Raw genomic sequence first — 14,530 nt, forward strand, 5'->3', positions numbered from 1 at the left:
AACGTCACAGTCGCTCTCGAGAGTCCCTTGTCAATCGCTTTTATTTTGAAAGGTAACCCGAGCTGCTTCCGCTATGCTGCAGGTGGGTCGCTCACGGCTTGACGCGCCTCTAGTCTGTGCAGCCTTGCGTTTGGGGTGAAGCCGCATAAAAGCGTTTCCATAATGCGGGCGTGAGGTGCTCCTTGGAGTAAACGGAGGGGATCCGGGAGGAGGACCGCGGAGTGTTAACCGGGGAGGGGGGAAGCCTGCGTGACAGGCGGCGACCAGAATAATTTAAAAAAAAATGTCGAACCGTAAGCACCGGGACAACCAAGAGATCTGCGCCCGCAAGGTCCGGGAGCTGGCCCAGTCTGGAGTAAACAAACACTGCTTCGAGTGCAACCAGCCCGGGGTGACTTACACCGACATCACCGTGGGCAGCTTCGTCTGCACGTCGTGCTCCGGAATGCTGTGAGTGCAAACCCCGCCGCCCCATCCGGGGGTGGGGAGGGGTGTGTGGGGGTTTATTTACTGCACATTTAGCATCAGTGTGAGGGGCAGCCAGATACTGATAGAGTAAAAGTGCCAGGCCTTAGATTACACCGTGCACCACCCAGCCACGGACAAATGTGTATCATTTGGTTCCCCTCTCCTGACGTTAACAGGGGTTGTTGGTGCTATGCAACAGCCGAGGATGTGTGCACACATTAATTTACGCAGTGTCTACCTCTCTCTGTCTCTCTCCCTCTCTTTCTCTCGTGCGTGTCTCCCAACAGCTTGATAACCGACAGACCGCTAGCTGGTCATTTTCCAGCTCTGAGTTACGTTTCATTTCGTCATGGTGCAGGTTTGACACCACCTCTCTCTCTCTTCTCTCTCTCTCTCTCTTTCTCTAGGCTCCTTTTCAATGTGGGCGTGTGTGAGTGAGTGAGAGAGAGAGTGTGTGTGCGCCTGTGTGCTGTCACACTTTGTTTTGCATGTTCAGCCTAGTCCCCGGCACTCCTCTTCAGGAAGACGGTTTCGGCACTCAGTGTGCGTCATTGCGCAATCTTGCACATGTACAACAGTGTCCCACTTTATGTCCCCAGCATGAAGAAAATAGGAGCTTCTGGAAGACATGTGTCTCTCTCTGTCACGATTGTGTGCGTGTATGTGTGTGTGTGTGTGTGTGTGTGTGTATGTTGTCTTCTCCACAACAAATCTGTCCTTTGATTCACGGTCACGTGTCAGATATATTTCCTTTCCCACCTGCTCCATCCCCTTTTTGCTGTCTTTAGAGGTGAGGGCTGACTGCAAATCTTCCCATTTCTCTCCTTTATTTGACTCATCTGTCTCTCCTCTGTGTCCCAGGAGAGGCCTCAACCCTCCCCACAGAGTCAAGTCCATCTCCATGACAACTTTCTCCCAACAGGAAGTAGAATTCCTCCAAAACCATGGCAATGAGGTGAGTGAAGTCCCAGCTGGGGGCCCGATGCATCGTGTTTGCTTTACTTTAGAAAAATTCGAGGAAAAAAAAGAAAGATGTGCAGCTGAATGTGATTTCTTCCTGTTGTTGACACTGCGGAGTCGTCCGAGGACATCAGCTACCATTTCCTTTTTTCCCTCTTCTTTGGTCCAAATTCAAGGTTAAAACTGTCTGTTTGTGGTTCTGATATGGAATGTGAAACGCCCCTTGAGACTACCAGTCCAACCAGTCTTTGTGGCAGTGCTTTTTTTTTTTTTGGACGAGGAGGAGGGAGGGGGGGGGATACTAGTGCCAACCTCATACTGTGCCAAGAAACAAAAGGATGGGGCACTTTATGTCCCACAAAACCACGATCTATTTCCTTTCTGTGTGTGTGTTTTTTAAAACCAGGGTTTAAACTCTGAACAGACCCCATTTTAACCAAAAGTCAAACAAAAGCACCCTATCAAAATCTCTTCCTTTATTTACCTTTATTTAACTAGCAGGGTTTGGTGACATCAGAACCCTTTCACAACAGAGACCCAGCCAAATAAAACATCCAAATATTTATGTAAATGAAAAGAAAAACAACCGTGTCTCTTACCAAACGTTCTGTGTGATGTTTTTTTTTATAAACTAAACAATTAATATGAGAATACTTGAAATTATATGTTTCTGGAAAGTGCTTCATATCCGTGGTGCGTCACAAGAAAATGCTGTTTTCTGCACGTCCGTGGGGACCCGCAGCTACGTTAAAACGCGGCCGTTTGCAGGATTGTAACTGATAACGGTTGGAGCTGAGGCAGAGGACGGTACAGAGGTGAACTTGCCGTTTACTCAGTGTTTGTTTATGCCAAGAGTGTTGAACTTATTTGAGTTAATGGGCTACAGTTAGAGCCAAAAGTGGGCCGTACCTGTACAGCCTTTTTATAATAACATATAAAAAGCACTTCCCCCTTTATCTGACCTGCACATGAGGAGTGTGTTGGAACTAAACATTCTTTTTTTATAACTTTATGATTTTAACTTTGTGATTCAAGAGCTGGACAAATACCTTGTCCAGCTCTTGAAATCCTTTTAAATTTTTAAATGTTTCTACTCTCATGTAACAATTCTGGCAATAGCGCATCATTAGCAGCAGTGCATTTTATTGAAACACTGGAAGTATTAATGATATCGCTCTGTTTTCTTTGTAGAAACCTGGAAAATTGACCAGTGGTGCAGATCAGCAGGCTATTTTAGGATTCATTTTATGCAGCTTAGCTATTTTTGTCAGTACTGAGTGATATCTCTTATTACTTATTATTTAACAAAGCCTGACATTATCTTCTAGAGTTTAAATGAAGGCTTCAAATCGGTTTGTCTTGGTCCAGAAAAACCTAGAAATTCGATATAAAAAGAAATAAAACCCTCACGTCATCAAAATGAAGTTTTGATATATTTTCCAACTTCCATATTAATATAATACCAATCAGTCCAGCTGGTTGAGCTACAATTGTGTTACTTCAACTTAGATTATTATGGTAATTATTGTTTATTTCTGTAGTTTGAAAACTTAATTACCAAGTTAATTAAACCTCATTTTGGTGCTGAAATGTGATTGGATTGCATAAGCCCCCCCCCCTCCTCACAGCATCCACTTTGGGAGCCACTGGTTCAGGCAGCTCTCTCTGCTGAGCATATACCAGTAAGTGGTAAAGAGTTTGAGGCTATCAGCACAAGTGCTTATCGGTTTTTATTAGCTTGTTGTTGGCCGGGGTCAAGTGTAATGTGCAGAGAGGCATAGGTGTGCATCGTCCAGCTTTTCCTTTCTCATCATCCTCTGAAGAGTGATCCGGTCAGTCATGATTCGCTGCCAGTAATATTTGCTGCACTCTTGCACCGGAGATGAGTCACTGATGAGAAAATCTGTGTGTATATCTGAGAGACTCTCTGAGATTAAATGTCCAACAAAAACCAGGGATTGCTCTCATTTTCTACTCAGGGAATCGGAAACTCACTAACCCTCTTTTTGTTTTTGTTTTTGATGGATCGGTCCCAAGCAGCGTGGTTTTAATGTGACTTCTTGGAAATGTGTGTCTTTAGGTGGGCAGAAGGACGTGGCTGTGCGTGTTTGACCCAAAGAATGACGGCTGCTCCGACATGAAGGACTCACAGAAGTTCAAAGAGTTCCTTCAAGATAAATATGAGAAGAAAAAATGGTGAGAGCTTGGCCTCCGCCTGCATATAACCAAATTATAATATATGCTGATGGAAGCAGAGAAAAGCATCTTAATTTTTATTCAGTTCATTTATTTAGTTTAAATCAATTTTTATGTAGAAAATTCGGTTTAAAAAAGCCCAGCAAATGTTCAAGTTTGCATGTTAATAGTTAAAAGCCTTTAAAATAATAAAATAAAACCTTTTACAGTAAGAATGTTTATTATTTACAATATTTTTTAATTAGCACCATATGTTAGTCTGTTTAAAATAGAGCAGTTTAAGATAAAAACAGCAAATGTTAGCATGCTAATATTTCAAACTAAAGTAGCAAACTTGCTAATTAGCAGAATGTAGGTGCTGTACTTCCTGCTGTTAAAGGGTAATATGAGTAAAAATAAAACCCTTTCAGTATTGTACATATGTAAAAATGGCTATAAAAAGAAAATTAATCAGAATTATTATTTTGAGCATGATAGCATGCTGACGTTAGCATTTAGCTCAGTTTTTATTGTGTTACAGAGCTGCTAGCATTTGGCTGTTCTGCTTGTGCAATAAAGATGTGTAACTGTAAAAAGAGTCATTTTGAGAGGTTAAAAGGGAACACAAAGTAAAATGAAAACAATAGCTAATTAGGGTTGTGTTAAAGTTAGGCTTTCCATGTTTGAATAAGAGATATTTGCTCAGAAAAATTAGCTGAAGGCTAATAGCTGCTTATTTTCAAGCTTAGAGAATGCTCTCAATCTTCTTGTTTAGTAAATAAATGACCAGATGTCAAGCTTTAATTGTGTTGCTAATGAGACTGGTTAGTTACACTGCATCATTTGTGTTTTGCAGGCATTTTTCCAAAAGTAAGAACCGGAGAGATATGGAGGGTCCTTGGAGTCCAGGGGTTCAGGCTATGCCCCCTTCTCATGGTCCCTTAGCGAGCCAGGGGCTATCCCATAATATGCCTCCAAATGCCAGAGCCACGAGACCACTGGTAAGAGGCTAAAGGTGTGGTAGTTGTCTGTGAAACGGGTGGAGGTAAAGTGAGGGGAGTGAAAGTGAGAAGACGAGGGTGGTGTGCGTGTGTGGTTTTAAATAAATAAATAAAAAGAGGAAGGGAAAGTAGATGAGATTTTCAAAGGGTATCGAAAAAAGGATAGAAAGTGAAGAAATGACCTGAATTCGCCGCGGCACAGAGACAAAGACTGATGGTTCGGACAGTCGGAGGGCCAGGTAGCCTCGGCTTCAAAGCCTCTGCTTATGAATTATTGAGAAAGGATGAAAGAGACTCACTTCCTCTGGCTTTGTGTCTCTCTTTCTACCCTCCATCGGCTTCTCTTCTGTCTCCTTCGATCTCTTATCCTCCAGTCTCAGTCCCAGCTGCCGTCTTGGGATCGAGCCCCCGCCATCTCTCCCGCCGACATGCGGACAGACGCGTTCACGGCTCGGCCGTCGCGCTCCCAAAGCTTTAGAGACCCCCCTCTGAAAGGTGAGAGGAAGATTTGTTTGTGGCATCGTCATGTGCTTATCTCTTCTTTTAAAATTGTTTTTAATGCATCTTTTGTTTCTTTCCAACGCAGATCCCACCCTGTGTGGGATAGAAAGACAGCGACCAGGCTCTTTGTCGTCAACACTGGGAGGTCAGAACCACGGTCCCTCATTCCCCGCCCTTCCACGGCCTTCAGGTGTGCCCTCCGCCCACTGGATGCTTTGTGCCACTGTTAGTAGTAAACTTATGAAGGCTTTCACAAGTTTACTACTAATGTGTCTCCTACCAGCTGTGTAGTAAAGTGCCACAGTGTTTGTTGTATTTGGGAAGCTAGTTCCTCCTCTTATGTGATCTTAGGAAAGATTCCTGGTTAAAAAATAGACACTGTGCTTTCTCTGTTCTATTCCTGACGCCTCTAGCAAGAACATTTGGCAGTGCATCGTTCACGGTGTAAAGATCATTGAATATTTTCGCTGATTCTCACTGATGTCGCTCTCCGCTCATCAGAGCCTGCGAGTGGCAGATTCATGCGACGCCAGTGGCACTCACTTGTTTCTCCTTATCTCCCCTCCTCTTTTCTCCCCTGTCTTCTTCCTCTCTTCTCCAACCACGTAGCCAGTAGCTCGTTCAAAAACCATTTCACTTTAGGTAAGATGCATCTCCGGCCGATGCTTTTGAGTGTGTGCGTGTGCGCTCGTGTGAATGCTGAAATCAATAAGCTCTTCCAATGCTGTATCATTTATAATAGATGGCCGCGCCGGTGCTTAGCGAGCATCACATGCATGTGAGTTGGAGTTTGTTTTAGAGCGGCCTGAGGGGAGAGGCGACGCAGCACTCTGTATTCATTTAGCCAGCGAGTCGTGGCTGGCCAGTGTCACATACTGCAATTGGGGTCAATGTTTTTCTTCATCACTCAGGTTTCCCACTTCAAAGCCCAGATCTGAAGCCTAGGAGTGTCAAGGACACACACGCACACACCCACACACACACACTGTTCCCTCCCTCAGAGGAAAAAGAACAAGTTTAAAGTGGGGCTATTTTTAGGCCGGAGCTGCTGCTGCTGCCCCCGTCAGCAGAGGGCCGCTGATATTTCGCACCACGTTGGCGTTGAAGCACTTCAGAACTATGTAGGGCACAGCTGTAATCGCGCCATACACATTTAACACCCCCAACAAGTATGCTAGGGAGTTCAGGTATGCTCTCAAAGACGGAAAAACATGCAGATACCAGCAGATAAGCTGCATCAGGTCCATTCTGCTCTGGTGTTTGTGTCTTCATGGAGACCATGTTGGATTTTAACTTCTGATCCCATGCTCATAGCTAACTGGCTGATCCAGACTCTGATATTTTGCTACAAACACTGATGTTAAACATCATTTCCTGTCTTTGTTAACTTCTAACAATTGCATTTAAGAAGTTTCTGGCTTGCTGCTTTCCTGTGGTTTTTTTTTTTTTAATCCCTAAACACGATGAGTGTGTGTGCTTTATTTAGTACAGTCTAAGCTAATGCTGCTATTTCTACACCTCATAGCATGAGGATCTTTACATGGCGTGAGATAATTTGCTTCTATACGTAGTGAATGGGCTGTGTTATGTGAGAGTTACTTGCGAATTATTGTATGTTATTTGAATTTGATGCTTCAGGTTCAAACAATCACATTTTAAACATCTACCTGTTAGTACATACTAATCTGCGATCTCTCTCTCAGGTCGGACAGTGTCGGCCTCGGGGGCTACGGGCCCCTTCAGGGCCTTCCCCAAGTCTCTGAGCGTGGACTTTGGAGGTCTGAACCATCCCCAACAGCCTCTGCCTCAGTCTCTGTCCCAGCCGCAGCAGCAGCAGCAGCCTCAACAGCAGCAACAGCAGCCTGTTGGCATAGGTCAGACGACACCGCCGGTCAGCAGCGGCAGAGCCCAGGATAGGTACGCTGCCGTGTCACAGCTGGACAGCGTCTTCTCTGAAACAACATCGGTCACAGGTACGATGTTTTTATCAGTCGAAGCTTTAATACTTTTTGTATCAGTGTAGTTCAAAGGCTTTTGCACAGTTGCATTTATTTCACAGCTTTTTGAATTTATGTAAGGTGTTCACATAGACTGTATATAAAAGACGACGATAGCTGTTCCTGTTTTGTTTTTTTTTTAAATCTTAACTTTAGCTTTGCCTTGTTTTATTGCAACCACAGGTGACCATACAGAGACAGGAAGCTGGAGTGTTAAGTTCTAACATGAGACTAGCAAGCGTTTCACACACGGAGACAGGATGTGCAAATTAGTCTTAAGTGACACCAAGTAATAAATATTAGAATATGACTCACCGAAACTGGTGCACACACTTCCTGTAAGGGATGTGAGTGCAGTTGACTACACAGGAAGGTGTATTTGGATCAAATACATAAATGCTCTAAAGGGACCAAAACCACAAACATGTTTGAGAGTTACTGTTGGCTAGCCTACGTCCAGTTTTTACTCAAAGTGACCTCACCCCTTGATGACGAGTAACCTTAATTTGTTTGTGGGCAGGGTATGATAAAACAAAACTTCCCACCCTGTGTAATAGTGGGGGGAGGGGGATTGGCCGTAGAAACTGAAAAGGTTTCTGTACCAAAGTTGGGGATTTTAATGGATTGAATCGGGTTTGGAGCCTCGAGTGGCCATTAGAGGAACTGCACCATTGGCTTCATATTTTCGACCCGGAGGTCTCTCCACTTGATTGTGGATTGAGTTTTACCAAAAAGTGCTGGTCCTCCAGGCCCCCACTCAAAAATCTTCACTGTCCTATCAAACACAGATTTAAAAAAAAAAAAAACCCAATTAACTCAAGAAAACTAATCCAAATTTATAAACTGAAGAACTTTCTTTTTTTCCAGTCCCATTAATCCTCTCACAACCTCTCTGACTAATCAGGAGGAGGGACTAAACTCCCTGCCTGAACAGAGAATAATTAAACCTTGCTTCAGCTTGACCTGATTACTTTTCCCCCATTGTTTCAGTAGCACTCTGGCTTCAATAAAGACCCAAGCACATCTTCCAGCACTGTGTAACAGATAGATAGTTTGATTTGAGGGCTTCGCGTGTGCAGATTGTCGCGGCCAGCTCAGCTTGGTTGCATAACATCCTTACTCCAAATGCCAAGGCTTTTAGCAGCTGAATTATGCTCATTGTGTTTGCTCCAGATCGTGCACAGCGTGATTCAAAGGACCTTGTTGATAGGTTTTGAAATCAGCTGTGTTTGCGTTATAACTAAGCCGGCTGCTTTAATGCACAGGATTCGTGTGAGAGGCCTGCTAAGCTCTGCTGCTTTCCAGCGTCATCGCTGCCTCCCCTGCTTGGCAGAGTAGGGAGGTTATTGATTTTCTGCCTCGGCTCACTTTTGATTCATATCAAGCTGAACATGAAGATGATATTTTATTCAGGGCGTTTGTAATTCTTTTGTTCTGTGATGACTTGCATGCGCGGGATCAGCAGTTTGGACTGTTTTAAAGGTTTTTGCTCACATTTCAAGATCATAGCACTGCTCGAGCTCGTAAACCGGGGCTCATGTTGGGCCTGACGTTGTGTTTGGTTGTGTTGTGATGCCTGTGGAAATGCTTGTTTGCAGCTCCACCTGGCGGCCCACCGCAGTACAGCGCCATCTTCGGCAGCAGGCTCTCATCCAGCTCAACTCCTGCCAGGTAGAGGGAAAAAAGCAGCCTTGTCAAATCAGCTTTTGTTAAACATGGCAGATTTTTAACGTTTCTGCTTGTGGAGCTGTTTAAAGGTCAAATTCTGATCGATCCTCCTTCTCCCCCCCCCCCTTTTCTTCCACTTCTCCCCAGCTCCCCTGGTGTCGATACCGTCTCCAGCTCCCAAAGTTTTGCAAGTAGGTGCCGAGCGCGAACTGCATCGATTGCTGCTGTTAACCTGCACTATTTACATTCAGTTCCCTCCTCTTCAAAAACAGTACAGCACTCCAGATTAGACTGTGAAAATCAGAGCAGTGTTGCCTTGAATAGGCAGGAATGTAACCCGTTAACCCCCGGGCAGAACGCTGAATTATCTCCCTGTCTCTCTCCCCCCAACCCCCAACCCGTGTGTCTCAGATTTCCCCAACCCATTCAGCTCCAGCTCCAGCTCCGCTTCCCAGCAGCCCGTCGCCCTCTCCCCCAGTAACCCCTTCAGTAACGCCTCAGGAGGTAAGCCCCATGCTCACTCTTTCTGAAACTTCCTGCTGCAACTTTTTAAGATGTTAGAGCAGCTTGAGCTGGTTAGATAACCACCGCTGTGGTGGAGGCAAAGAAATAATCACACATTAAAAAATATATATAAGGTTGAAACCCTTTTTACCTTCAGAGCCGCTTTAGTTCCTTGTTCTTTGATGTCATCGCACAGCACATCCATGATGTGAATCTCTTGTTCCACCTGTTGAATGTGGAGGCCATTGGAGTGCAGTGAACTCATCGCTATGTTTAAGAAACCAATTTTTGAGCTTTGTGACATGATGTGTTATATGAAGATGTGTACACTGTGGTCATAAAGGGATGGACATGGTCAGCAACAACAATCAGGCTGGCTGTGGTATTTAAATGATGCTCAGTTGGTACTAAAACACTAAAAGTGTGCCCAGAAAACATCCCGCACACCATTACACCACCAGCAGCCTGAGCCATTGATACAAGGCAGGTTTGATTCATGCTTTGATGTTATTTATACCAAATTCTGACTCCATCTCTGCCATCTGCAGCAGTTATCAATACTCATCAGACCAGGCAACATTTTTTCTCATCTTCTGTTATCTAATTTTAATGAGCCCACGGGAATTGTGTCTTCTGTTCTGATAGCAGTGACATGCGGTGTTGTCTTCTGCTGCTGTAGCTCATCTGCTTCAAGTTTGGAGTGGATGCGCTTCTGCATACCTCCCTTTTAACGACTGGGTAATTTGACTTATTGTTGCCTTCCTATTAGCTCGTAGCAGTCTGAGAACGGCTGCTCACTGGATATTTCCTCTTTTTCAGACTATTCTCTATAAACCCTACAGATGGTTGTGTGTGAAGATCACAGTAGATCAGCAGTTTCTGAAATACTCAGACCAACCAGTCTGCTGTCAACAACCATGCCAAATTAAGCATGCAGACATGTTCATCTTGAACTGTAGATATTCTCCTCAATCACATTTTTCCTGATATATTTATTTCCTCTCTCAGGCTGTCCTATGGATTTGTCAGGAGGCAGCGCACCTACACTTGTGTTCAAACTATTGCCTTTTAGCTTGACTCTACGTGACTTAAATGACATGTGAATGCCTAAACTTAAAAACAGGAAATTCAAATCACAGCCTGTTATAAAACACTGATCCCTCTGCTCTGTGTATAGGTTACATATTTCAAGCATTTAGTTCCTGCTTACAGAGTCTGAATGTAACTTTTGTGCTTATATAAAAGTTAAAAACGCTCCTGTGTTTTCCCTCTGCTTGGCCCATTAACGGGTAACATTTAGTCTCCAGATCAGCTGTGTGAGCTGGGCCTTTATTTCTTTTCCTATAGGGCAGTGAAAATGACGCGCAGAGCTGCTACGCTGAAGTGTATGTTGTGTACACACTAAACGGTTGATTACACAAGCTCGCACACAGCTACCTGCTTTCACAGCCACTGAGGCTTCATGCTAGCAACGTTACTTTTTACTCGGGTCACTGACTTCACCCAACAAAGGCAGATATGTAAGAGGAAAGGCTCGGCGTGGAGCTGAAATCTCAGTTAAGCTTCTCTGGTGCATTAACCACAACGTGGATAAACGAATGCTCAGCGATGCTGTGATGTTTCATGATGCAAATAAACAACCTGGCGTTTGTTTCCTTTCAGCTTTAGACCCTCGCAGCTCTGGGCTTTCCATCGGCTCCACCTCAATTATTCAACAGTATCATGTATTCATGTATGCAGTTATACTCTTGACTGGTCGCAGGGCTCATTACTGCTTTATGTTTCCTGTAGGCTCTCTGTGTAAGGTACAGACACGGGGAAACAGTCTTATACTGTCAGTCTGAGAGCAGCTGACAGATGTGTTCTGCATGGATTAATGATCTGTGTCTAATTTCGCCGCATGTGTGGGTGTTTCGCTTCTCCAGGTGACTCCAGTGCGTTTGTCACCTCGCCCACCTCGGTTTTTCCTCCGTCCGGCGCTTTCCCAGCGGCTGCTACCCAGAATGCATTTCCTCATGAGTCAGCCACCAATCAGGAAGCAAATGGTGAGATTTGTTGCCTCTTATTTGTCCTCCTGCGTGATGTTTTTTTTTGTTTGTTTGTTTGTTTGTTTTCTTGGATTATAAGTCAAGTTTTTAATTATTATTAATATCTTTATTTACATAGTCTTCTTTTAATAACTCAAAATAGACCAAAAATGAAAAGTCTGGTCATTATTTAGTAAAAACAAAACAAAAACATGTATTTGTTGGATTTTGTTGCTCTATTAAGGATTCGCTACTTATCTGTTTTATATTGCTAAAAACTAATATCTTCTAATCATTTAAAAGGACATTTAACAAAATATCTTATTTTTATGCATCAATTGTGTAAATGAAAAGATTACACAATTGATTACATTAAAGTTGTAGAAAATAAAATGTTTTTTCCAAATTAGGAAGACCTAACTTAATTACTACACTGCATACTAGTCCCCCTGGGCCCCAAAAATGTAAAAAGGTTTTTTTATACTCATCAAATCACATTGAGTCATCAGAGATTGATAATTAAAAAAAATTTAAATCACAGTTTTAATCAAAAGTCATGTCAAAATGCCAAACAATCTCTTTCCTCTTTATAAAGTCAGTTAGATTCTAAGTAGCTGTAATAGTTGTGAGGTCGACCACAGTGCAGAGACCACACAGAGACGTCCTGTAGTTCCTCCTTCACCTGATCTATGACTTCTAATATTCGGTTTACCCTTGGTGGTCTTCCTGGTGCCACCCTGCCCATTTAAGCACTTCGTCTGCCCAGTTAACTGAGCTATAGATGCTCAGAGTCGTGCTGGGTAGGAAACGAAGAGATGCTGGGTGTACTGGGAGATGACATGGATGAGGATGAGCAGGTGGTGGGCTTAACAAGGGACGACAGAGATGGGAGGTAGAAGAAGATAAGGTGCTGTGGTAGTTGGTTTTTATGAGAATACAAACCATATTACTTTATTACCTCCTGAAGCGCGAGCATCAAGTTAAGGGCCACACTGAGAAAAGAGACCCAGACATTTACAATTATTGATGTGATTTATTTTAATACATCTCCTCCTCACGTGCAACCAGTCCTCAAAAAGAAAAGAAGGTTATAATGCCTTCTGATCACAGTTGTATCACGCAGCCAACTCACAGCAGCTTGATCATGATATCTCCTAATAGCGCGAGAGATTCAACGAACCATGTCCTGATGTAAAAGCGAGCCGTGTTGTCGTTCTTCCACATGTGTCTGTGGGCCTGCGTCACAGGCCTGAACATGACGATCTCACAGTTTTGTAGATTTTGGATGGTGGCGTCTACCTTTACCGTACAGCACATAAAAATGAAACTTAACTGGACTTTTAGATTGAGTTTAAAAGAGACATGACTCTGTTTCCATATCTCCGCCTGTGTGCGCATTCACACATCACCATACCTGCTGAAAACATAGTAAATGCATGCACAAGCTTCTCTTTACACCAGTGCAGATCACAGATGCAGCCACGCCAAAATGTACGAATTACAGCTTGATGTTTGACACCTGTCCTTATTATATATAGGACCTTACAATATAAAGCATTGTTGTTGTGATTTGGTGCTATATCAGGCTTCAAGTGAAAATTGGGGGGGGAAGGGGGGAACCATACTTTAATCCATATGTTGGTCATAAAACGAGGCCCAAATGGAAAGCTCCCACTGCAGCGGGGACTGCTCGTCTTTCCTGAGACGCACTGTGGCGTCCACTAGCAGCAGTCCAGGAATACCAAAATGACCCACCCAGTTTAGAGCTGCAGGTTTCTGGTTTCATGCCACACCATTTTCCTGTATCATGTATATCTCTGTGTGTGTGTGTGTGTGTGTGTGTGTGTGTGTGTGTGTGTGTGTGTGTGTGTGTGTGTGTGTGTGTGTGTGTGTGTGTGTGTGTGTGTGTGTGTGTGTGTGTGTGTGTGTGTTGCAGGTTTTGCCTCCTTCCCCACGTCTGACTCTCAGTCCAAAGTCCCTCGGCCCATGTCGGTGAACCCTTTCACGGTGAGTATCCCTCCACGAAGTGCACTCTGGGGGCGCTAATTGGTAGTTCTCGCCAGTTTTCAGTGAATTGCGATAGCATACTAAGTAAGCCCGGGCTGCTGTTCTCACCCTGCCTCTCTTGTCTTTGCAGGGGAATGTTTACCCCAGTCGGGGGACGTCAAAAAATCCTTTCATCTGACCCCCCTGTTTCCCCACCCTTTCCCTCTCTCTCTGGGAACTGAAGGAGGAGCTGCTGCCATTTCAATGCCTCTGGAGTATTTTCACCCCCCCACCCCCTCAGGGGAGGGTCGCGCATCCACGCCGCCCTCCCTCCCCTATCTGTCTTTGTTTACGTGTTTGTGGAGAGGAAAAACAGAAAAACAAACAAAAATGCGCGAATGCAGTTCACAAAATCCCTGTCTGTATGTGCAAGAGTGTCGGCCTGCTGTGTTTGTGCCACGTGACGTACGTCAAAAGGTGTTTGTGTGCCAGTAGACGCCACCTCAGGGCTCTGTGGGAGTCACGACGCCGCTACGACTTTTCTTTTTTGCTGAGATGCACTCACCTATATTACACACACACGTGTTGCTGCTGCTATTTGCTTTCATCTCCTGCTTAGAAGTGTAAAAAAAAGAGAGAGAGATATAAAAAAAAAAATCCCTCGGCCCATGAGTAAGTACTTTTGAGTCTCGGAGAAGCCAGCTGAGACTCTGACCCTGCATCACGAGCATCCACAGATGGTTTTAACAGCCTTAACAGAATCCTGATGCATGTGAATCGGTGTCCGAGGATAAGACGGGCTTGTCTCTGTGGGGTGTGAGCGCGGGTGCGTGTTTGCATTCGTCATTGTTGCTGTTTTTTCTTTCTTTTCTTCTTCTTTTTTTTGTTTTTGTTGTTGTCAGGTTTCCTTGCAAAGGATGAGCTACGTTTTCCACTCTCAGGCTGCATGCGCTTAGAGGGCTAAAAAGGAGCTACTGAATGTAAAAGCAACTTCAGAGTAACTTAAATGTGTATAAAGATCTTCATCGCTTCATGTACCGGACCAAAACCTTTATTCTGCTTTTTTTTCCCCTTTGGTTGACATGAAGTTTAATTCTCTTATTTTGCCAAAAATAAAAGAAGAGATTCATGTAAGAGCGTATTTGTAACTACAAGTATTCATGTTCATAAAATCAGTTTGTTGCTTCTTAAAACAGTGTGTGGTGGTATTTTTGTGACAAGCGTGGCTCTGACACGCACATGC

At 44.0% G+C, this 14,530-nt stretch overlaps 1 protein-coding gene across 1 annotated transcript; it reads left to right on the top strand.

Annotated features, from left to right (window-relative positions):
* The first annotated feature begins 65 nt into the window (after positions 1–65).
* On the top strand, positions 66–14,480 carry agfg2 (ArfGAP with FG repeats 2). Its single transcript, XM_084924152.1, has 14 exons — positions 66–450; positions 1,330–1,423; positions 3,509–3,624; positions 4,460–4,604; positions 4,979–5,099; positions 5,191–5,295; positions 5,715–5,747; positions 6,809–7,078; positions 8,701–8,773; positions 8,918–8,961; positions 9,182–9,274; positions 11,200–11,319; positions 13,238–13,308; positions 13,439–14,480. The coding sequence occupies exons 1-14, from the start codon at positions 284–286 to the stop codon at positions 13,484–13,486; spliced, it is 1,500 nt and encodes a 499-aa protein (XP_084780278.1). The 5' UTR covers positions 66–283; the 3' UTR covers positions 13,487–14,480.
* Positions 14,481–14,530: the final 50 nt, after the last annotated feature.

The sequence above is a fragment of the Perissodus microlepis genome, chromosome 3 (genome assembly GCF_051167445.1).
Source record: "Perissodus microlepis isolate ML-2025 ecotype Zambia chromosome 3, ASM5116744v1, whole genome shotgun sequence".
NCBI classification, from domain to species: Eukaryota; Metazoa; Chordata; class Actinopteri; order Cichliformes; family Cichlidae; genus Perissodus; species Perissodus microlepis.

Bases quoted from the DNA above. Each gene is read 5' to 3' on its own strand.
- agfg2 (XM_084924152.1), top strand. From the start codon at position 284: ATGTCGAACCGTAAGCACCGGGACAACCAAGAGATCTGCGCCCGCAAG. The intron at 4,605-4,978 runs GTAAGAGGCTAA...CTTATCCTCCAG, and splicing joins CCAGAGCCACGAGACCACTG to TCTCAGTCCCAGCTGCCGTC. The intron at 13,309-13,438 runs GTGAGTATCCCT...TTGTCTTTGCAG, and splicing joins TGTCGGTGAACCCTTTCACG to GGGAATGTTTACCCCAGTCG.